Here is a 21662-nt window from a genome sequence, read left to right as displayed (position 1 = left end):
ACTGTGCCCAAATGAAAACAAAGCCCCCAAAGCAGCACCACAGGTCAGCTGGTGCTGCCAGAGCCCAGGAGCTGCTGGTGCTCACATTCCATATGGGCAGAAGGAAGAACTTCTTTGCTTTGAGGGTCCCAGAGCCTGGCACGAGCTGCCCAGAGAGTTCATGGATTTTCCTTCTTTGGAAGGAAATATTCAAAACGAGGTATTGAAAGGAGCTGCTCAAAACCCAACCTGGACATTTTCCTATGCAACCTGCTGTGGGAAACCTGCTTTGGGGAGGAGCTCCGGGGGTGATGTGATTCCACAGTGCAGCATGGTGAGGTTTATATACTCTATTTTGTGGTGTCTATTTGAAATGCTGTGTGGGATCTGCTCTGTTCTCAGCAGCCAGGATGTGCTCCAGGCCGGGTCGCCACCCCCTGGCAGCTCTCAGACCCTTGTTCCGCGCCAGCCCCAAGGAGCTGCATGTCCCATTGCCTGCCCCAGTCCCAGCAGTGCAGTGTGTGCCCATCAGTGACAGCTCACTGCAGCTGGACCCCAGACTTTGGGACAGAATCAGGTTGGGAGGGACCCACAGGAGCCATGGGGTCCATCTGCTGGCTCTGCACACCCAAAGCTGAGAGCACCGAAGGTGGAGGCACACAGTGCACATATTGGGCCGAGGACAAGCAGGACCGGCTCCTCTGTGCGCACAGCATCCAGCCGTGCCAAAAGCGACTCTTTCCATTATTCTTTTCCAACTTTCTATACCGGACTTCAGCACTTGCAGAATCGGACGCGGCCCAGCTGAGCCGAATGTATCCGGGCGGAGCCGAACGAAAGCATCAGCGCGGAGCAGGGCGTGAGCTGGGCGGAGCGCAACGGAGCTGATCGCCGCGCAGCCGAGCGCTGCTGTCCGTGCTCGGAGCAGCGCAGCCGGGGAAGGTTCGGTCCAACGCGGGCTCCGCTTCTCGCCATGGCCGCCAAGAAGCTGATCGTGGTGTTCGGAGCCACCGGTGAGTGCGGGGACGGGGCTCCGGGACTTCGGGGCTCCGTGTATTCACTGCGCGGCTCCTCATTGCGCGGCTCTCCCCGCAGGGGCGCAGGGCGGCTCGGTGGTGCGGGCGCTGTTGGAGGACGGAACGTTCGCGGTGCGCGCTGTGACCCGCAGCCCGGGCAGGAAGGAGGCGGCCGAGCTGCGGCAGCGGGGAGCGGAGGTTGTGCGGGCGGACCTGGACGACGAGCGGAGCCTGGAGGAGGCCATGGATGGTGCCTATGGAGCGTTCGTAGTGACCAACTTCTGGGAGCACTGCAGCAAGGAGAAGGAAATCGCGCAGGTACCAACGTGCTGCAACCGGGACCTCGGGTGCAGCCCCGTGGTGTCGGGTGTGGGTGCCCGGTTGTGGTTCTCGGTGCAGCCTTGTGCTGGTTGTGGGCTTCCAGGCTGGAACATGAGGGCTCATGGAGGAATCAGATCCCGCTCTGTGCAAATCTGGGCTCTCCTCCCTGTTTCCTCGCAGTTGTGGCTCCAAGGTCTGGTGCCCTCATAGAGCAGCTGGATGCCACAAGGTTTGGGACATAGTTCTGCCCGGGGGGCTGTGCTGCCTCCAGAGCCTCCCTGGGCTGAGCTGTGCTGCACTTACAGCACTGGGGCCAAAACATGCTGCGGGATCAGAAATCCAAGAGCCTTTCCAATGGGAGGAACTCACCCCAGGGCAGGCTTATGGGTTAGGAAGATAAGATTTGCCAGGGCTGGTGTTTGCGTGCCTGGTGGAGGAGCTCAGAGGTTCCTGGTCCTTTTGGTACAGGGTGATGTAAGCAGAGGACTCTGCTCCACCTGGCCGGGTCAGGCTGCTGGCTGTGCTCACACCTGGGTCCACCAGGTGCTGAGGAGCTTACACAGCTGGTGTGCTGGGCACTGCCCTCCTGCCCAGTGCAACAGGGGGCAAAGAGGTGCCTGTATGTGCACCAAGGGAGCTGTGCCCTCATGGCTGCTGTGACTCCATGCAGGGGAAGCGTCTTGCTGACCTGTCGAAGCACCTGGGTTTGCAGCACGTGGTGTACAGCGGGCTGGAGAACGTGAAGCAGCTGACCAAGGGCCGCCTGGAGGTGCTGCACTTCGATGGTAAAGGGGTGGTGGAGGAGTATTTCCGTGCAGTCCATGTGCCCACCACCACCGTCCGGCTGCCCTTCTACTTTGAGAATTTCCTCTCCAGCTTCAAGCCCCAGAAGGCCCCGCAGGGAGACAAGCTCTTACTGGGTAAGATGGGTCCTGTAGCCCTGCAGCTCACGGTCTGTGGTGCTCCCACTGTGCTCCCTGGGATGGAGAAACCATCCCTTCTGTGGGCTTCTCTGTGGGCTGGGGATTCACCCAGGATAATGGTCCAACCCTGCATGGAGGCTAAAAATCTGAGCCACAAATATAATGCAGCAGCCTGTGCTCTCATGGTTTGGGATGGCAAGGCATTGGTTTTTCCTCACCCTGTTCAGAGGCAGGGTGCCAAAATCTCAGGCTGTGTATCCTGGGCTCCCTGGCATTGCTCTGACTGCAATCAATCTCTCCCCTACAGGGCTGCCCATGGGGGACACCCCTATGGATGGGATGGCGGTGGAGGATTTGGGGCCCGTTGTGCTCAGCCTGCTGAAGTCCCCAGAGCAGTACATAGGCCAAGTGATCGGGCTCAGCACTGGCAAGCTGACTGTGGCAGAGTACGCTGCTGCTTTCTCCCAGCAGACAGGCAAGACCGTGGAAGACGCCAAGGTACGAAGCGTGTCTCGATGTGTTTGATGCTCTCGAGGTAGAGGGGAGCTGGATCAGAGCCCTGCAGCCTGCTTTGAAGGAGGGGCTGGGGCAGTGGGTGGACGTTCTGCTGCCTTTCTAGCAGTGGGATGCTCTGTGTCCGTGCAGCTGGGATGCTGCTGATGGACATGGTGTCAGTGTAGGAGCACAATCAGCCTCTCCTGTTGGTATGGAACATTATGGCCTCTGGTTGAGGGTCTGAGCATGGATAGCTGCAGCAAATTGCTACCCCTGTCCTGGCACAGCTGCAGCTCCTCAGCTGGTGGAAGCATCAAGAGCTGCTGCGCTCAAGGGCCCTGACAGCCCCATGTATGGGTTTGTTACAGCCCAGTGCTCAGTCCAGGATACGTCCTGCTGTCCATGTGCTGCTGGAGTGTGTGCTAGGGCCGAAACTGCCTTGTCACTGTGATGACTCAGTTGTGGTGTGCCCGGGCAGGTTTTGCTTAAATAAGGGATAACAGAAGTGTGAGGTTTCCAGGCATTGCCATGGTACGGTGGTTGTTATTGGGGCTGGGCACTTAGAAAGCTGCTATTTGTTTGCCCCTCCCTTCAGCACCTCTTACCCCAGGGCCTCTCTGTCCTGCATTGTCACGGTGACTCTCAGCACCCCTTGAGCTTTGAGTTTCCCCTCAATTCTCTTTGCAGATCACCCCAGAGGAGTACGAGAAACTTGGCTTCCCTGGGGCGAAGGAACTGGCCGACATGTTCCGCTTCTATGACCTGAAGCCAGACCGCAACGTGGAGCTGACCATGAAGCTCAACCCCAAGGCCCGCACCTTCCAACAGTGGCTGGCAGACAACAAGGCCGCTTTCTGACCTTCTGTTTTCCAGTCTTTCAACCAAGCTCCTGCAGCCATAGCAGGATCCTGGCCACGAGCCATGAAGTTGACTCTTAGTGCTTGGGGGCTGCTCTGTGCTGATGGGAGAGGTGGGAAAAGCTTTGTTGCACCTGCAGCCACCCTGCTTGGTAGAGGCTGCTTCCACACAGGTGGGAGAAGTACTTGTTTGCATAATGTCTCCAGTGATTTGGGGTGTTTTCCTGTCTATGGGTGGTGGCTTAATTTCTCAGGATCACTTTTCCTAGGCAGCTCTATGGTGCACTCAGCTGTCGGCAGCTCTGTGCCCAGAAAGGCAGTGCCTTCTGTCAGGCATCCCAGGTACCCAGAAGCAGCTTTGGTTTCTCCTTGGACCACACTCAGGCACCACAGGTGAGCCAGCATCACCCTGGCAAAGAGCTGCCCTTATTATCACTGTCAGTGCTGGGGGTACTGAGCTGTGTAACCCAGCAGCTGTGCCCAATTCCTCCTTCTAGGCAGCTTTCAGCAGCCTCAGCCCGGCCTCTGGGCTCCCAGGGCCAATTTCAAACACCGCCCTCATCAGCTGAGTAAAACTTCTGCCAAATTGCCCAACCTTCACATTTAAAACTCGTTTTCTAACAGCCTTCCTCACCATCCCCCAAAGGCATCACTTAGATTAGAGCTCTGGGACATGGCTGCTGTTGTTCTTAGGAGTCAGCTGCAGCCACGAGGCAGGTGCTCTGTTATCCATCCTGGCCCTCTGAGCCCTGCTAACAGCCAAAGCAGCAGAGGAAGGAGGTGTGAAGAGTAAACAAGGCAGCAAGGCAGAGCACACGTTAAATATCTTTATCAAGTCCATCTTATTTACATGAATACAGAATCACTTTACAGACAGTTTAATCAGGAGGCAACGCGTGCTTTATTTCAGCAAATTAAGGGCAAGACTACGACGTTCTTGTTTAACTGATGGATTAGTTTGTGGGCTGATGGAACCTGCACAGCACAGCACACAGCAGGCTACACTAACCAGGAACATACTGCAAGAGCTCAGCTCCGCCTGGAAGGAGCGATCCACTTCCCTCTGCTCTCAGCCATGTGGGGACGGTGACTTTCTGACCAATCATTTGTGCTACGGGTGTCGTGCCAATGTAATAAAGTAGTTTGGACAAACTGGCAGAGAGGTTGGTGATTGACTTCCACCCCTTCAGCAGCAATAATGTCTGTGTTGTGACTTCAGTGAATTGGGGTGGGTGTGGGAGGACACCTGAGGCAAAGCGCAGATTCCATCACTGCAGGAAATCAGGACTAAGAAGCCCCCGAGCTGCTGAGGAAGCCTGGGCTGCTGGGATCCCACAGGCCCAGCAAAAGGGAGATGGCATGAAGACAACGTTAGGAATCACTGATGAATGAAACCTCCCAGGAGAAACACACGGTGCCAAGTCAGCACAGCACATCTAGCATCCATAAGGGCACCTGAGCGGGCAGCAGCAACCTCAGGCTCCATACAGCAAACTGCTCTGTGCTAAGATGGACCATCTTTAGTTCACATTTCCACTGCTTTGGATTCTAAACAATTTCTTACTATTATTAACAAATAAACATTTCTGGCGGCAGTGAGGACATGGAGCAGCCTCAAGAAATATCCCCATTACTGCAAAGCTGGCGTTTTCCTTCGTTACCATTTCCTAGGACAGTGGGTTGCTTCTGTATCACGATGGTTGTTGGCGTGGCCTCTGCAGCTGGGATTCTCGGTGTGCTACTGACTGACATCCTTCACTCCCCATTGCCTGCTGCCAGGATTCAGCCCCAGCTGCTCAGATGACGTGCTGCTGCTGGCTCTCAGTTGCCAGTTGAACGTTTCCCTGCAAGTGAAGCAAGCAAAATGTCAAGGCTTTCCTGAATGCATCAGCCTAAAGTGTGCAGCCCCTCCAGACCATCCTACAAGCACAGCAGTGAGCACCTCACACCCAACTGCAGCCACGCTTCATTGGTTATAGCAAAGATGAGCTCAGAGCTGACAGCGAAAGGAAGCAGAGCTGAGACCCTGGAATCCAGAACAGCAGCCTGCTATGGCTGAAGAGATGCACCCCAACACCAACTAAAAAGCAGCTGGGCCCTGAGCTACAACACTGCTCATCTGTGTGACACGGGCTTTGTTGCTCTTTCAGGACAGCTGATCCTTCCTGGCATGTTCTGGTGCTGTCAGGGATGAGTCCAGCCTGAGGACCAGCACTGGAGGCACTGCAGGCCCAGCTGTGTCTCCCAACAAGCTCCTGCATGGCAGCAGCAGCAGCACCCAGCCCTGGTTCACCAGCTCACAGAAACCCCCTCAGTGCTTTGAATCAGGCTCTGCACTGAGTGTGCTGGTGCTTCCAGGAAGCAGGGCTGCAGGAGCAGCCAACCACCTCCCTGCAGATGGATGCAGCATTTCCCCTTGTGGTGCAGCAATGATGCAGTTTGGGTTCTGCCTTTTCCCTCCAGGTCACACAGGACACCTAGGGCTTCTCACATCAGCGGCTGGAAGGCCTGAGGCTAAGTAAGAAGCAATGCTGTACTTTTGCTTCTTCTACCTCCTAAGAACAGCACATTCCAATTGGTGTGGGGGAAAGACGATGACAAAACATAAGAGGCTTCCTACCTCAGATGGGGATTCAGGAACTAAACATTTTCTTTAGTTTGGAAAGGAATCCCTCCTTGTTCTCCTCAGCCTCAGGCCTGTCAGCACTAGCCGTGGCCCTGCCACCTGGACACAAACAGCAAAGGGCTGCAGTCAGATACATTCCTCAGGCTGCTACACCTCCCACCAGCAGCCAAAGCTCTGAGAGAAGAAGGACACTGCTCTCTTCCCTCTTCCCAGCCCTCCAACCAGCAAAGGAACTCCTGTGCTGCACACTCAAGAAGTGAGAGTCTGTCACAGAATGCAACTTGGTGGCTCTGCTACAGACGGATGTCACCTAATGGAAGTAAGAGCTGCACCGGTGGTCCCTAAAATGGTCTGTCTCCCCTAAAATGGTCTGTCTCCTGTAACATGGTCTGTCTCCCCCTGCTTCACTGTCTGTGCCGTCAGTGGTGCAAAGCAGTGTGAAGCCACAGGAGGAGGCTGTCACAAGCCATTCTCATGCAGCAAGGAGAAACTGAACTCGAAGGCTGCAGGTATTCCAGAACAAGTGTCCAGATAAGGAACCCTATTGGCAGCAGCCAGCAAGTCCTTCCTATTTAGAAAAGGTCCTGAGAAGTTTTTTTGCCCCAAGAAGTAGCTACAGCAACAAAGGATACCCCAAAACCAGCATTATTTGCTACTCTGCTTTATCTAGTTTGTCAATAACAAAGAACCCAAATCTCCCTCAGGCTTTCTTTGCACACAGAGGACACAAAGCCCAGCCCTCCCCATCCTCCCCCCGCTGCCTCAAAGCTCAGACTGATGCAATGCTGTGAAATCTCAGGCCTGCAGCACAACATGCTCCCATCCACTAAGGGTCCTTTCTGCTCCCTGAACCAGGACAGGCATTCAGCAGCAGCCTGGCTCTAAACTGCAAACTGCTGGCATTGCTTTTAATCCAACTTGTTGCTTAATTGTGTTTAAGAGATCTCTGCCCTTCCTCTCAAGATCCAGGCTTTTAATCTGGAGCTGAAAAAGCAGCTTTACAAAACTCCCAGCTGACTTCATGCTCTCTACCATGCTTGGTGCTGTCTGCTGACTACAGTCCACACTCAGCACCAGTGGACATTTCTATCCAAGGTTTTCCCATGTGCACAGAACATGGCTCAGAACAACCTTGACAGCAATGTTTCTCTCCAGCTTTCAAGGAGAAACATCCCTGCTGCAGTCAGAAGCAAGCAGTGAGAAGAACAGATTCTCATGCAGAGAGCTGGCCTGAAGCACGTTCCCTTCTCCACCCCTGCAATGAAGAAGTTACTACTGGTGTGGGGTTGAAAGCAGGCAGCAGAAGGCATCCATCACTCCATGCCAACTCACCAGATCTTGTTGGGACCCCAAAGTACCTCAACACCTACTCCTTGGTCACAAAAACATCGCCCAATGCATAGCAGAGTAACGTGTCTTGGGAAGAAGCTGCTGCTTTGTTTTATGCTGCAGCCTATTAGCATCATAAAATGATTGCTAAATAACATGCTTGGCAGGTTGTGCTGACAGCTCCATCTGAATGCCACCTCAGCTCCCTTTCCTGTTCTTGACCCCTCAGGAAGCACTGAGCAGCCCCACACCAGCTCCATGGGGAAGGGACACTCATTGCCACAGCTCACCTGATGTTGTATTTGTGACTCCATTCACTGTGCCCTCCACATCGGTCTCATCCTCAGCGTAGCTCATCATTAAGGCTCTCTGGCGATCCGTCAGCCTCCTGCAGGTCAAAGACAGAAGCGCTGGTAACGGCTGCCTTTGGAGACAAAGGTATTTGCAGGTTTCCTCACTCTCCTCTGGCAGTAAGCACGAGAGGCAGCCAATGGAAGTAGAGGATTAATACTTGTGGCATTCACCGGGAATCCCTATGGTGACCCTCATGTGGGCAATCTATACATAAGCCCAGTGGGACTTATGTATATCTGGGACAACCAGAGATGTGACCAAAAAATTACACCAAAAAAATTAGAATCTGTGGAAGTGCTGAGAGGAACCGTGTGGAGCTGCAATAGAACGTCATAGGGCACAACTCAAGGAATGAATTCCTTGGCTGACCAGCACAGCATAAGCTGTCCAAAGAAGATTCAACACAGATCTTGATAAAGCAGTGAGAAATCCTCATAAAATCTTCCTGAGCAAGATTTTATTGCAAGAAGCTTCAGATCTCACAGAAATCCATATTACTTACTGAGGAACTTTTATCTTCACGTGAATGTAGTGGTCTCCGTAGCCGTAACTGTTAACCTTGGGAATGCCTTTCCCACTAATTCGAATTCTCTGGTCTGGCTGAATACCAGGTGGTATCTGTGAACACAGAGGTGTCACGTTCATTGTTCCATTGCATGCATGTATGTAGTTAGCACATGTTTATAACAAGTATTTCACTAATGAGATTCAAAATAAGATGGCAGATCTGGTATAATTGTGCAGCTGGACACGCTCAGGGGTGAAGTCAATACTGATGGAAAAGCTTTTTCAGGACAGAGTAAAAGAAACTAGCACAGTGTAGTAGATGTTGGATGGGATGTGTCCAGCAATCCATCCAGCCCCTCCTTCCCATGTCCCCACACAGTGAGCTGTAAAGCAGGTGTGACCAAGGCAGGTCACAAACTACCTGACATTCAATCCTTAGTGAGTCTGAAACCTGATCCAGATGGACTCAGAAGGCTCTGATGTCCCACACTGATTTATGCCAGAGCTCTTCCACGTAACGTTACTTACTGTGATATTGATTGTCTCATACAAGCCTTGACACCTGGCTGTCCCTCCCAGCACAGCCTGTGCTACCGAAATAAGGAGCTCTGAATGGATATCTGCTCCATTTCTTCTGAACACTGAGCTTTTTTGAACCTAGAAGGTAGGTAGTTCCACAAAACAGAAAGCAGAACAATACAAAGTGAACAAGGTAAGGTAAGCTACTTTGAAAGATCTCAGCAGAAAACATAGAAGAAAGCAGTAGTCATGTTCTTTACCGTCCATGGTAATGACTAGTTTAGCTTAATGTTCAGTCTTTTAGAACAGCACAGATCATTACGTAACTGTAATTAGCCAGAGATTTAGGAGTACGTCTGCTTATCTAAGCAACTCCCCCCCACTAATCCTGTTTGTTAGTTCATTACAGTCAGTGCAATACTGCAGACAAAGATGACACTGTCTTGTCCAGGGCCCTGAAAAAGGGAAAGCCAGAGGAGGAGGGCAAGAACTTTAGTAGCAGCTTTGAAAACTGGAAGAGAATTAAATTCTCCTGCAGCACAAAGGTAATGGAAAAAGGTTCTCATTGACAGAGGTGCATATTGTTACCTGCAGGAGAAGAGGGCCCCAGCTACAAAGAATGTGCAAAGCAGCACTTAATGCAAGTCTGCAAAAGGACACTTGACCAGCCTCGTGTGCACATTCCTGCAGCCCTCCTGGGCGCAGAAAGCTTCTTCAAATCTCCACATCAAACTCTCAAGGCATCGAGAACCTGCTCTGTATTTTGATGCACACGACCATAAAGGCCTCATCCTGGAATGAGCAGCACAGCTCCAGAGGAGCAGACTGAATGTTACAATGCAGACCTTCTGCAGGCTCATGAGGATCACGTTACCTCAGCTGTTTCAAAGGATCACTTGCTCTTTCTCCTGCCATCCCCCATTCAGACTTCCCACAGTTGTGAAGGGAATAAATAACAGCCTTAGTAGCAGGAAGAGCTTGTGCTGTAACAATACATACCCGGAAGGTAATGAAAATTTCCTTCTTGCCTACAGGCATCCGAACAGTCTGCCCATCCTCAACACCTGCATTAGGAAGAGGGGGGGAAAAAACAAAGGGAAGTTATCTTGTATTGTGATCCATGTGCTACTGGAATTCGTACAGCTCTTCTGCTCGCATCCCTCCCCATCCCACCTCAGCAGCACCTGAGCAGCACAAGACCTGCCAGTGAAAAGCAGAGCAAACCCCAGTCCAGGAGGTGCAGCAGCACACAGCTGTGCCTCAGAGGTGACTGCTGCTGCCGAGCAGAGGGGCACCCCTACACAGCTTCACAACCTCAATCCCTACACAATTCATCCAGGAAATGCATCAGACTGAGCCACGCTGGGCAGCCTCTACAAACTACTGGGAAACCACCAGCTGCCACCCAAGGCAGCCTCGAGGCATCAAGTCTTCAGTCCCACTGCTCCTGTTTTTGCTTTTTCCCTCTGCTGACAAAAGCAAACAGCAAACTCTTCTGAGCTAAGCTCAGGCTTGCAAGATTCCCATCCCCACCAATTTCATCAAGAGCAATGAGAAATACAAGCTGACAAAACCTTTGCAAAGCTTAAATCTTCAAAACTTGTCTAGAAGGATCCACTCAAGAACCAGAACTTCAGCTCCAAAAGGGACAAACATTTTTACCTACTATGTATAAATGCATGGTCAGAAGGTTTCTCATTGTGCACACTTTCAGTGACCAAGTTATCAGCCTGCTTTATTCTTAGGATAACTTCTCCAAAGTAAAACAACTTTACATTGCTTTGACACCCACAGCTGGCAGAGAAAGCCTCGCTTTATAGGTAAGCGCCTTGCTGTCAGCCTAGTGGAAATAACTACGGTCACTGTAACAGAGAGCAGCACACAAACACAACACTAACCAGCCGGCACAGGAACTATCACTGTCTTCTTCTGTTTGGTTTGCCCCGTTCCTCGACATACCACACATGGTGTTGTTATGATGGAAGCACGACCTCCACATCTTCGGCACGTAGATCGCATTACAAAGGGGCCAGTGTTTATTGTTTCCTAGTGAAGAAAACAGGTCGTACAAATGATCACACAAACATTTGCTATCAAGATGGTACTTCTCACTTTCACACCACCGACAGTGATTGACCAAGAATATTTGGGCTCTCTGAAGCTTGATTATTTCTTTACTTACTCTAAGTAGCACGTAACTTCTCATTCAGTGGTTACCCTAAAGTTATCCTTGTCTTCCTCCTCTCCCCAACCCTCAATTCAAAGTATTCTACTTAAGTCCCAAGTAATTTCAGAATTGTTATATCACACACAGTCCCAGATGACCTTGTCCTGCTTTTAGCTTGACAGAGCACATTTCCAAATATTCAACATCAAGTCCACGTTAACCTGGCTTCACTCAAGAAGCTGATGATGTTATTAAGAAACTGTGGAAGGGTGACTTGTGCCAAGAAATACAAGTACAGCAGAACCTGTCTCTTAAGAAAGACTTACCATGCCAGTGCCATTGCAGTAGTGGCAGCGCTGCACTTTGGTACCAGGTTCGTTTCCTTTCCCGTTGCACCGCTCGCAGGCATCGTTGATGTTCACCACAATCTCCTTGTTCACGCCTTTTGCTGCTTGTGTGAATGTCAGATCCATGATGTACTGTACAGGAAACATTGCCATCAGCCCACAACCAGTGTGTGATGGGATCATAAGCAAACTGAAATTGGTTCTGACCAAATATCAAACAATGCTTAAATTATACACGGGTAATGGAGGGGGAGAAGAAACAGGTGGGTGCAAAACTCCACAGAACAGGAAGTTCTGTTTATCACAGAGAAGTCACTTCTAGTCAATAGAGAAGTACTGAATACCAAGCATTTCTGAAGGCATTACCTGAATCCAGGTTGTCAGTGCTTAAACAGCACTTAGCCGCAGTACAAAGAACAAGAAATAGGTTTTAAAATGAGCTCTACTGCGGAGTTAGGCCAATTAAGTTGAAGAATTCAGCCAATTAAGAAGTCAAATCCAACGCTGGAAGGCTTGTTTTATAGTTAAAAGGTATTCTGTGGTTTTCAGCATTGCATTACAAAGCAAACATGTAAAACAATTCAGAGCAGGAAAGATACCTTACAGTGATAGAGATTGTTTGGCAGCGCTGATGGGTGTGAGGAAACACCAGATGAGGTCCACAAAAAAACACCGAGTCTGGAGGTGTGCAGAATGCAACCTATGGCTTAACAAAACCACCCCCACCCATACAACAGGACGCTCACGTGCTGACAATCTCAGAAGCAAATCCTTTGCTGCAGCTCGCCCTGTGACAGGAAATACACCCGTTTCGTACCTCCTGCGGCTGGTCAAAGACATTCTGAAAGTCGCCAAAGGAGGAGCCTGAAAACTCTCCAAAGATTTTCCTGAACAGCTCCTCTGGGTCAATCGATGGACCACTGCTCCAATACTGGCGCCCAGCACCAGCACCAGTCGCACCTGCATCAAAACTGGCCGTCCCATAAGCATCGTATTGCTTCCGCTTCACTTCATCACTCAGGACCTTTAGGCAAAAGAACAGTGCCATCAGGACACTCCTCAGACCCCAGGCAACACAGAGAGCCCTGGACTGCCCCTCAGAGAACCCCAAGCTGTCCACATTACCAACACTATATTGCTCAAACCTCTACATCATTAGGAAGATCCTAAACAAGATCCAGGCTGGATGCAGCTCTGAGCAGCCTGGTCTGGTAATAGTGACCCTGCACATAGCAGGGGGTTGAAACGAGATGACCTTTGGGGTCCTTTTCAACCCAGTCCATGCTACGACTCTATGAAGAGCACCCCACTCTTGTGATCAGATAAATTAATGTAAAGCCCCTTCTTCCTTGCTACCCGTCTTGTCAGCAGTAAGATGGCAAGCTCTTAGCAGCTCATAAGTAAGAGTAACTTATTTACTTATCTGATCACTCATATACTTCTTGAAAGCTGGTGGTAAGAATGCTTGGGTAAATTTGGAAGCCCATAAGAGGAAGAGCCAGCACAAAGCAAGGCAAAGAGCAGAAACGGCACAGTGCAATGTACCGTCCTCAAAGAGCCACCACCAGTTTTGTTTGCTCATTTAAGATGTATTTCCACTGCAGTGCCCAGCCTTCCCATCTGTGTCCCTCACAAGGGCAAGCAAAAATGCAGAGCTGGAAGCACATCCAGCTACATTGGAAACATGGGACAGATAATGTGCTGGGGAAGAGCTGCCCAAACCTAAAGCAGAACACACTGACACCATGCAAACACAAATAAGAAGAGGAAACATCTCCCTCCATCTGATCCTGGTGCTGCTGCAGCCTTTACTCCTTGTCTTGATGCCAAAACGCTGCACGTTACCTCGTAGGCTTCTGCCAGCTGAGCAAACTTCTCCTTAGCTTTGGGGTCGTCCTTGTTCGTGTCAGGATGGTATTTCTTTGCCAGCTGAACAAGAGAAAAAAGACGTATTAGCGCCAGAACTACTTCACTTTAACACACCCGCACCCCGGGCACAGCTCAGATCCAGCATCACGGATTGTTTGGGCTGTGAAGGATCCCGTCGCAGCGCCGTGCCTGGTAGTACGCCTTCTTGATCTCCTTCTGGCTGGCAGAGCGTGGCACCCCCAGCACCTCGTAGTAATCCTCCTTGGAGCGGGACAAGCTGACATGGAACCAGGCGGCAGGAGCGCGGTGTGGGCCTGGGGGAGAGCGGAGCAGAGGAGACGTCAGCACACAGCACATACAGCACAACACAACACAACACACACAACATACAGCACAACACACACAACACAACACACACAGCACAACACACAACACACACAACACACAACACACTGCACACACAGCACAACACAGCCCATAGATCACACAGCACACAACACAACACAACACACAGCACAACACAACACAACACAACACAACACACAGCACAACACAACACAACACAACACAACACACAACACAACACAACACACACAGCCCGTCACCTCTGCCCGCCGCCCCCTCCCCGCTCACCGTGGCGCTGTGTCCCGGTTCCCGGTTGCAGCAGGCGGCGGTTGCCGGTGCCGGGTACATCCCGGAGCCCTCGTACGATCCAGACCAGCGGCAGCCGCCCGTCCCTCGGCCCGCGGCTCCTCACGGCGGCGGCGGCGGCGGCGACCCCGAACCAGCGTGAGGCGCCCCTGGCCGCCATCTTGGCCCGCGCGCTGCGCTGCGCATGCGCCAAGTCGGGCCGAGCTGCGCGTGCGTGAGGATAGAGCGCGTGCGCGGTAAGACCCGAGCGGTTGCAGGACGGGCGAACCGCGCTGCGCATGCGCCGAGTGCCGTTAGGGTGCGCGGGAACGTGTGAGGAGCGGAGTGAGGAGCCAGTGACAGTTGTACCACAGCGGGGTTCGAACCCGCGGCTCCTGGTGTTGTAACGCGGCGTTACCACCACGGGACACACCGTGATGAGCCCCGTGTGTGCCCGGCTGTGTGGCCTGAGGCAGCACGGCCCGATGGCGGCGCCCAGCCGCGGTTATGAGCACAGCTCCGCTCTTATCGCACCCGTTGCTTTGGTGTCCTGTGCTGCCAGGCCCGGCCCGGCCCGGCCCACACCCGCAGCGTTTCGGTGCTACCGGAGCCGCTCGGTGCGAGGCACAGCACGGTACAACACAGCACAGCACGGTACAACACGGCACAGCACGGTACAACACGGCACAGCACGGTACAACACNGCACAGCACGGTACAACACGGCACAGCACGGTACAACACGGCACAGCACGGTACAACACAGCACAGCACAGCACAGCACGGTACAACACAGCACAGCCCCGAACCTGCGGCCCTGCCCTGCCCGGCCCCGTCCGTGCCTCGGGGCGGAGCTCGGTGTGTCGGGGCGGGGCTGAGGGCGGTCCCGGCGCATCGCGGCGGTCCCGGCGCACCATGAACCGCTTCAAGGCGTCCAAGTTCCGGCACACCGAGGCCCGGCTGCCCCGCAGGGAGGTGAGAGCTGCGGGCAGCGCCCGGCGGACCGTGATGGGGAACGGGGGAGCGAGTGGGGCGGGACCGGCACCAACCACGGCACCAACCACGGCACCAACCACGGCTGGGCGCGGCCGTGCTCGATGCCCGGGGCTCCGGGGCTGCCCTTCCTCGGCACCCGCCTGGTGCCCGCCCAGTCTTACGGGCACCTCCCGGCACAGCGCAGCTCCCCGGTTCTTCTCCCTCACCCCGCAGCACTGACTGGGTACGACAGGCAGCAGCAATGAGAGGCAGCAGCAATGAGAGGCAGCAGCAATGAGAGGCAGCAGCAATGAGAGGCAGCAGCAATGCAGCGCAGCACAGCCGATGCACGCAGCAGCAATGCACGCAGCAGCAATACACGCAGCAGCGATGCACGCAGCAGCAATGCACGCAGCAGCAATGCACGCAGCAGCAATGCAAGCAGCAGCGATGCACGCAGCAGCAATGCACGCAGCAGCAATGCACGCAGCAGCAATGCACGCAGCAGCAGTGCATGCAGCAGGCTGGTGGCACGGTGCAGGCTGCTCTGCTTATGAGTTGTGCTGTGGCAACAGATGGGTGCAGAGCGCTGTACCATTGGCATAGACTATATGGCCAGAAGTGGGGAGGGTGATGCTGCTGGAAGTCTTTTGGTTTTGCTGCCTTTGAAAAAGGTTTTAACCACTAACATGTTTATCTCCCATCCTTTTGGCTTCAGCGCTCTTATTCCCTTTAACTTCCTATCCAAACCATCCTTGTGCAAGGCTGCCATGTCCTATAGGAAGGGTCATGGTGACCCCTGTGCCAAATCAGGGAGCGGATGCAGGCATCAGGACTGTCACAGCTCCATGGCAAAGGGCCCAGGGGTCTGGTACTGGGAGCAGCATCCCACAGGTAGGCACATCCCTGGCACTGTGCTGTTGACTCCAGCACTGGGGCTGCTCTGTAGGACATGGAGGACAGAGTGCAGAGTCATTTGCTCTGCCCGTGGGCTGTGTATGAAGGGACCTTCTGAATGGCGTTTCCCATCCGGTCACAGGGAGCTGGGAGCCGTGACCCTGCTCCGTGGGGCAGCAGGCTCGGGTGTCATAGCGTCATCGTGTCCCTGCAGAGCAGAGCTGCTTGTTTACTGAGGCAAAGGCGGACACTTGACCTGACTGGATGAGGGAGTGTGATGTGTCCATCAGGATCACCGCTGGTTGTTTCTCCCATCTGGCAGCGTGTTCTTGTGGCATTTCCAGGCATTTTGTGGCTGGGGGCTGCCAGCCGACCCTCCCAGTCTGGGGACAAGAGCCTTCCTTTGACATAAAAAGGGTTAACAGGTCTGCAACCGCACTGTGTGCTGTGACAGGGACCAGAGGAAGTGCTGCAGGAACTGCTGCTCTGTCAGGCCCCAAGAGGAAGCTGTGCAAGGAGAGGAAGCTCAGGTCTCACTCTGGGGCTGTGCAGTTTCTGTCCTGCTTTGCACAGCTGCAAGACGTGGGTGTCTGCTGCAGCCATGGGGATGCCTGCACGAAGCCCCAGCATTGCATTTGTTCAGGGTTGGACTTGGCCCTGGGGCATGGAGCTGTGATTATACGTCAGGTATCACCTGGTGTCACACAGGAGCTGTGGGGAAGTTCTTTGGCTGTGTGTCCACACAGGATATGTGCTGCCGGAGGGGTTTATCTGCCATTGCCAGTGCCTCATTCAGCACGGCCCAAGAGACCTTTTCACCATCCCTAACTCCCCACCACTGGTTTATGCAAAACTGCCTGAGCCCTTCCACCACAGGGCAGCTGAGGCCTGGGATGGGTTCATGGAGGGGCAGCACTCAGAGCAGGGGTGCTTGCTCCCATCCCTGTCCCTGTGGAGTGGTGGCAGAGCTGTCCCTAACCTCCCAAACCCCAGCCCATAGAGGGGTCATGACTGTGCCCATAGGGCACAAGCAGCCATACTGTTCCATCCCTCCTGGAGGGCAGAACCTTGTGGCTGTGCCTCCAGATGCCTCCAGGTCATGCAGTGTCACTCACTGGAGGGGCTGTGTTGGTACTGATGGTCTCCAGTGATGCGGTGTCACCACTCTGTGCTTTCCTCTCCAGCCCTCCATACACTGCTCTCCCTGAAGTAGAGCCATCTCTTAACACAGGTTTTTTTCTCCATCCCAGGCCTGGATCGGGGGTTTCCGAGCCAGCTCTATTGCATCCTATGGGAACCATGCAAAGGCCAGCTGCCGCTGGGTCGCCTTCAGTACTGAGGCAGCAGGTAAGTTGCCTGGGGGGTGGTGTAATTTTGCCCTTAGAGCTGGGTGGCAGGCCAGCTACATGGGGCACAGGAGGCCCATGTGGCGTGGAGCTGGTTCTTTCTGAAGGTACTGTCCACCCCACAGCCCCCTCTTTTCTCATGAATTGCAAGTGCCCGAAATTGTGGGGGCTTCCTGGGAGCTCTGATGGGTGATGCCCAGGGGCTGTTGGGCAAGTGGTGAGCTGCTGCTGTGTGTTCTCTGCAGGTGTGCTGGGCATCGTGCCGCTGGAGGGCAGGGATGGAGGCAAGAGGATCGTGTCTCAGCTCTGCTGCCACTCAGGTAAGCTGGGCAAGGCTGGGTTTCTGCAAAGGAAAGAAATCAGTCCCAGTCCCTTCACTGCAGAACAATCTTGAGCTCTTGGGGGAGCTTCCCTTAGCACACCCTCACCGCATTACTCATTGCATAAAATGTCAGTGGAGCAGACTAGTGTGAAAAGCACTCTGGGAGCCTAATTCTAATCCTTGACTTAAACCAAACACCCTGCACAAAGGCACCTGGAACAGACCCGTGAAACAACAGCTGCCAGGCAGCTCTGAGGCAGAGTGTGGCTGCCCACACTGAGCTGTGATTGCAGCAGGGTGTACCCAGTGATAAGGGGGGAAGGATGGGCTGGTGGCAGCATTGCTGCTGGTAGCACAGTGTGTGCCATAGAGGCAGAAATTACTCGGGGAATGGGGAGTCTGGGCACCCTTCTCCTGGTGTCTGCAGTGCAATGTCCACCCATTTCTTCAAAACTGCAACAGAGGGTCAAGACTGGGAGCAGGCCAGGAGATTAGCCAGGCACTGGGGCCCTCTCTATGTTACCTCCTGCTGCAGGAGAGCTGGAGGCTTCGGACTGTGCCCTGGCACAGTGACCCATGTCACCATCACACCTGCCAGTGCAGCCAAACTGCCACTTAAACAAGGAGGCCTGAAGCTTCCCAGCTTCCCTGGGCTATCCTTCAGGCCACGTCCCTCCTGGGACTCAGCCCATCACCTCTGGGCTCGTTGCCTTCCTGAAGCTGTTTGCCTGGCTCCATCTCCACCCTGTCTGGTGGGTGTCCCTATGCCACCAAGCTGCCCGTGCTCCCAGAGGAGTGCTCCCGGGGCCAGTGGAGCCACGCAGCCCTTAATGGGATTTCAGCAGAAGCCCTTTGAAGCTGAGGGTGCCTGGGAAACGCCTCCCTTCTGCATTCAAAGCAGTGAAGGGATTTTCTTCTCCTCCTGGGGCAAACATAGCAGATAAGCCAGGAGCCAGAGTACATCCCTTTCATTTTGTGCCTTCTGGGCCTGCATCTCAGCAGCCTTGTGGAAGCGGAAAAGTACACAGTGACCTACTTTCACCCGTGTGCCGAACGCGTTGGAGGGGCTGCAGAGTAAGGTGCCAGCACTGCTCCTGTGGGGCTCTGCTGACACCGCATAGGGCTGGGACAAAGGAGCCTTGTTTGCTGGGTGCATGGGGCTAATGCAGACGCCCTCATGCCGTTGGCACTTCAATCACCCTGCACTGCCAGTGGCTTGGCATGGAGATGTCTGCTGTGAAATGAAAGCTGTTTTAAATAGAGAAATGCAGCTGCAGGTTGCTTGGTGTGCTCTGCCTGTGGGGACAGAGGAGTGTGAGGCCCTGAGGGTCAGCATGGAGGGTCGTAGCAAAGCATGCTGCCCTGAAATGCCTCTGCTCTGACTGCCTACATGCATGCACATGGGAAGGGCCCAGAGTTGTCTGTGGGTGATAAGTTTCTGCTCCTCATCTTCCAGATGCGGTGACAGACTTTGACTTCTCACCCTTTGACCCACTCCTGCTGGCCACAGGCTCCTCTGATGAAACGGTGAGTGCCAGGTACAGGGCCATGTGGCTGTCCCCAGCCTGTCCCTAGGCCTTGCTGTAGGGTGGGGGGAGAAGGAGGGGATGGGCCTCCAGGGTCTGACCATGTTCTCTGGTGCCACAGGTGAAGGTTTGGCGCTTGCCTGAGGAAGGCCAGGAGCTGCCCAGCAGTGCAGGGCTGACGCTGGGTCCTGGCGGGGGCCCAGTGGACATGCTGCAGTTCCACCCAACAGCAGATGGCATCCTGACCAGTGGTGTGGGGAAGCAGGTCACTGTGTGGGATATGGGGCAGCAGCAGCCACTGACAGGTAGGCACAGCCCCCATGGATGTGGGAGCAAAGGCACTGTTTCTGAGCCAAGCTGGCCTGGTGTTTCCTGCCCTGTGGGGATGCCTACACTGTGCCCCCAGTAGACCCTGCTGTCTGCTCTGGCTGCTGTGGGTTCTTCAGGAAGGCCAAGTCATGGCATCTGAATAGCTCTGTGGTAATGGAGGGTTGCATCCTGAGATCCCTGGGTCCTGAAGGTTCAGTGGAAAGGCTTGTGAGAGGAGGCTGGCTGGATGAAGCGTGCTGCTCCCTGGACAGTGTGAGGTGGCAGACATGCAGGCAAGGCTCACAGCATCACAGTGTGCCAGCACTGTCCTGGCTTGTGTTTTGAACTCAAAGGCTCCAAGTTTAAAATAAAACAGTGTTTGCCTTGTGATCTGTGTGACAAACATGAGGTCCACCTGGGGAAGAGAAATCTGCTATGACAAATTGTTCAGGTGGAAAACCACCTCTCGTTAGTGTGGTGCAAAGCTGAGCTCCTGCTGCAAGGAAAGCCTTGCCAGACCCAGGGTGGCAAGGAAGGGCCTGCTTTATCTGGCAGAAGACAGAGCCTGTGCCCAGCCCATGGTAGGCTCTGACCATTCTCTCCCCTCCCAGCACTGGAGGCCCACGGGGACCAGCTGCAGAGTCTATCCTGGAAGCATGATGGCCGGCTGCTCGGCACTTCCTGCAAGGTGAGTGGAGCACACATGGGACTGGGAACCTCATCTGTGCATGGTGACATTGCTGTGTGCTGTGTTTCTGTGTAGGCAATACTTCTCCTCCTTCACTTCCTCCTTCTATGCCACCTACTGGGTTCTGCCTGCCTTAAGCAAGATGCTGGTCAGGCTGTTGGCAAAGCACTTCCTGACCTTCCCTGTCGTCCCCACGGGATGTCTCTGGTGACCATAAATCTGCTTGACACCCGAGGAACGTGGGGTGCAAACGGTGACCCCATTTTGGGAAGAAAGGGCAGAACTGGGGCTATTGAGTGGGATGGCAGCACTAGGTGGCGCCTGCAGCTCATTGCCTGTGCACAGTGCTGGATGCGCCAGAGTGCAGGGTGTGCGCAGGCCTCGCATGCAGGCTGAGTGTGCAGGCAGGCCCCAGGCTGTGTGTAGAGGCCAAGCAAGGACTGACTGTGCAAGCCCAGATGAGCATGCAGACTGAGCTTGCATGCCAAGCAAGGAGGTGGTCCTAAGATGGGACCATGCGTGCAGGTCAAGCGTGCAAACCAGGCTCCCAGCACTCCTCTATCTTTGCAAAATGCCCATGGAAAAGGGCTGGCACCAGGGCATATTCCTACTGTTCCAGCCAGCCCTTCCTGAGGCACTTGGCTGTAGAGCTGGGGCAGGGAAGGGCTCTCCATACTGCCCTTGAGATACCAGGGAGCATTTGGAAGGATGGGGCTCAGAAGTCTGGCTCCAGTCCTGGCTCTGATTTGAAAGCAGAGCAGTTTTGGGAGTGTTTTAGGGCAGTTTTGAAGGTGTTCTGGACTCAGTAAGACCGTGGGGTGTTCCCATGCCCACAGCAGGGTGTTGTGAGCCACAGGAGTGGGATTTGGGGGAAGGGCGGGAGCAGGAGGCTCCCTCCAGCTGTCTGCCTAATATGGCCTTACCTCCTGTTGGCCACAGGGTCCTTAACCCTTCTGTGTTTTCTTTTTATCTCAACAGGACAAGAAACTGCGGATCTTTGACCCTCGAGCCAGCCCAGCTGCATCCCAGGTACTGTCCCTCCTAGCTGTGCTGTGCAGCACGGTGCAGGCAGCCCTGTCCACCTGGGTGTGCAGTGAACCAACCCACCCAGTCCCAGCAGGGCTCACACTGTTACAAGAGGCCCCATTAGGAATAGGGCTGTCTGCTGGAGGCCTGTGTGGACACATGGGACTCCTGCCCTCCCATCCACCCACCTGGTGAGCTGCCTCAGTTCACTGGGCAGGAGGGACAACAGAAGGGCTTTGGTACTGTTGCCTACCTGCCCTGCAGGCAGTACTCCCAAACCCTTCAGGCATGAGGGCTCCAGTATGGCTCCTGGTCTTTGTGTTGCCATGCTGGAGCTGAGCAAAAGGCTTTTGGGAATAAAGTCCTGCCAAGGGTGAGGTTGGGCAGCTGGATTTGTGCAGCTCAGCAAAATAACAGTGATTAGGAAATAAGTAGAGGACTTGGGCCTTGCCATCCACATCAAGTTTAAACAGCCTCTTATTAGAGGTTTCCTGTGGCTTCAGGGTTCTGGCTGCCGACAGCCACTGTTTCCCCGTGCAGAAGGGGTGGGAGGCTTCTGGGAAGGAAGGGAAGCAGTGGAGAGAAGGATGGGACGGCTGCAGTGTGTGCTCGTGGCACCAGCATGTGCCTGCCCC

At 54.0% G+C, this 21662-nt stretch overlaps 3 protein-coding genes across 4 annotated transcripts in view; 2 read left to right on the top strand and 1 right to left on the bottom strand.

Moving 5' to 3' along the window:
- The first annotated feature begins 881 nt into the window (after positions 1 to 881).
- On the top strand, positions 882 to 4746 carry NMRAL1 (NmrA like redox sensor 1). The gene is made up of 5 exons (XM_015877369.1): positions 882 to 992; positions 1075 to 1313; positions 1987 to 2236; positions 2547 to 2737; positions 3422 to 4746. The coding sequence occupies exons 1-5, from the start codon at positions 953 to 955 to the stop codon at positions 3590 to 3592; spliced, it is 891 nt and encodes a 296-aa protein (XP_015732855.1). The 5' UTR covers positions 882 to 952; the 3' UTR covers positions 3593 to 4746.
- On the bottom strand, positions 4405 to 14437 carry DNAJA3 (DnaJ heat shock protein family (Hsp40) member A3). Of its 2 annotated transcripts, XM_032447577.1 has the most exons (12): positions 13943 to 14437; positions 13499 to 13623; positions 13286 to 13369; positions 12258 to 12464; positions 11420 to 11572; positions 10825 to 10972; positions 9926 to 9990; positions 8936 to 9064; positions 8403 to 8518; positions 7837 to 7934; positions 6212 to 6316; positions 5323 to 5435 (listed from the first exon to the last, which is right to left on the bottom strand). In XM_032447577.1, the coding sequence occupies exons 1-11, from the start codon at positions 14238 to 14240 to the stop codon at positions 6225 to 6227; spliced, it is 1515 nt and encodes a 504-aa protein (XP_032303468.1). In that variant the 5' UTR covers positions 14241 to 14437; the 3' UTR covers positions 5323 to 5435; positions 6212 to 6224. The 2 variants fall into 2 exon arrangements, with proteins under 2 accessions (XP_015732852.1, XP_032303468.1); XM_015877366.2 differs by lacking the exon at positions 6212 to 6316 and having other exon boundaries at positions 4405 to 5435; positions 13943 to 14255.
- Positions 14438 to 14745: 308 nt separating this feature from the next.
- The window catches only part of LOC107320961 (coronin-7), a 35183-nt gene continuing 28266 nt past the window's right edge, over positions 14746 to 21662 (top strand). The window contains exons 1-7 of the mRNA XM_015877384.2: positions 14746 to 14913; positions 17061 to 17157; positions 17402 to 17476; positions 18935 to 19005; positions 19126 to 19309; positions 19925 to 20001; positions 20980 to 21030. Of these exons, the coding sequence (XP_015732870.1) occupies positions 14854 to 14913; positions 17061 to 17157; positions 17402 to 17476; positions 18935 to 19005; positions 19126 to 19309; positions 19925 to 20001; positions 20980 to 21030 (615 nt within the window). The 5' untranslated portion in view covers positions 14746 to 14853. The remainder of the gene's footprint in view (positions 14914 to 17060; positions 17158 to 17401; positions 17477 to 18934; positions 19006 to 19125; positions 19310 to 19924; positions 20002 to 20979; positions 21031 to 21662) is intronic.

This window comes from Coturnix japonica, chromosome 14 (assembly GCF_001577835.2).
Source record: "Coturnix japonica isolate 7356 chromosome 14, Coturnix japonica 2.1, whole genome shotgun sequence".
NCBI lineage: Eukaryota > Metazoa > Chordata > Aves > Galliformes > Phasianidae > Coturnix > Coturnix japonica.
Note: the sequence above shows the minus strand (reverse complement) of the source record. Positions and strands in the feature narration are given on the sequence as shown.

Bases quoted from the DNA above. Each gene is read 5' to 3' on its own strand.
- DNAJA3 (XM_032447577.1), bottom strand. From the start codon at position 14,240: ATGCGCAGCGCGGTTCGCCCGTCCTGCAACCGCTCGGGTCTTACCGCG. The intron at 13,370-13,498 runs GCACGGCGCTGC...TCTCTTGTTCAG, and splicing joins TCAAGAAGGCGTACTACCAG to CTGGCAAAGAAATACCATCC. The intron at 10,973-11,419 runs GTAAGTCTTTCT...TTTCTTCACTAG, and splicing joins ACTGCAATGGCACTGGCATG to GAAACAATAAACACTGGCCC.
- NMRAL1 (XM_015877369.1), top strand. From the start codon at position 953: ATGGCCGCCAAGAAGCTGATCGTGGTGTTCGGAGCCACCG. The intron at 2,237-2,546 runs GTAAGATGGGTC...TCTCCCCTACAG, and splicing joins GGGAGACAAGCTCTTACTGG to GGCTGCCCATGGGGGACACC. The intron at 2,738-3,421 runs GTACGAAGCGTG...TTCTCTTTGCAG, and splicing joins AGACCGTGGAAGACGCCAAG to ATCACCCCAGAGGAGTACGA.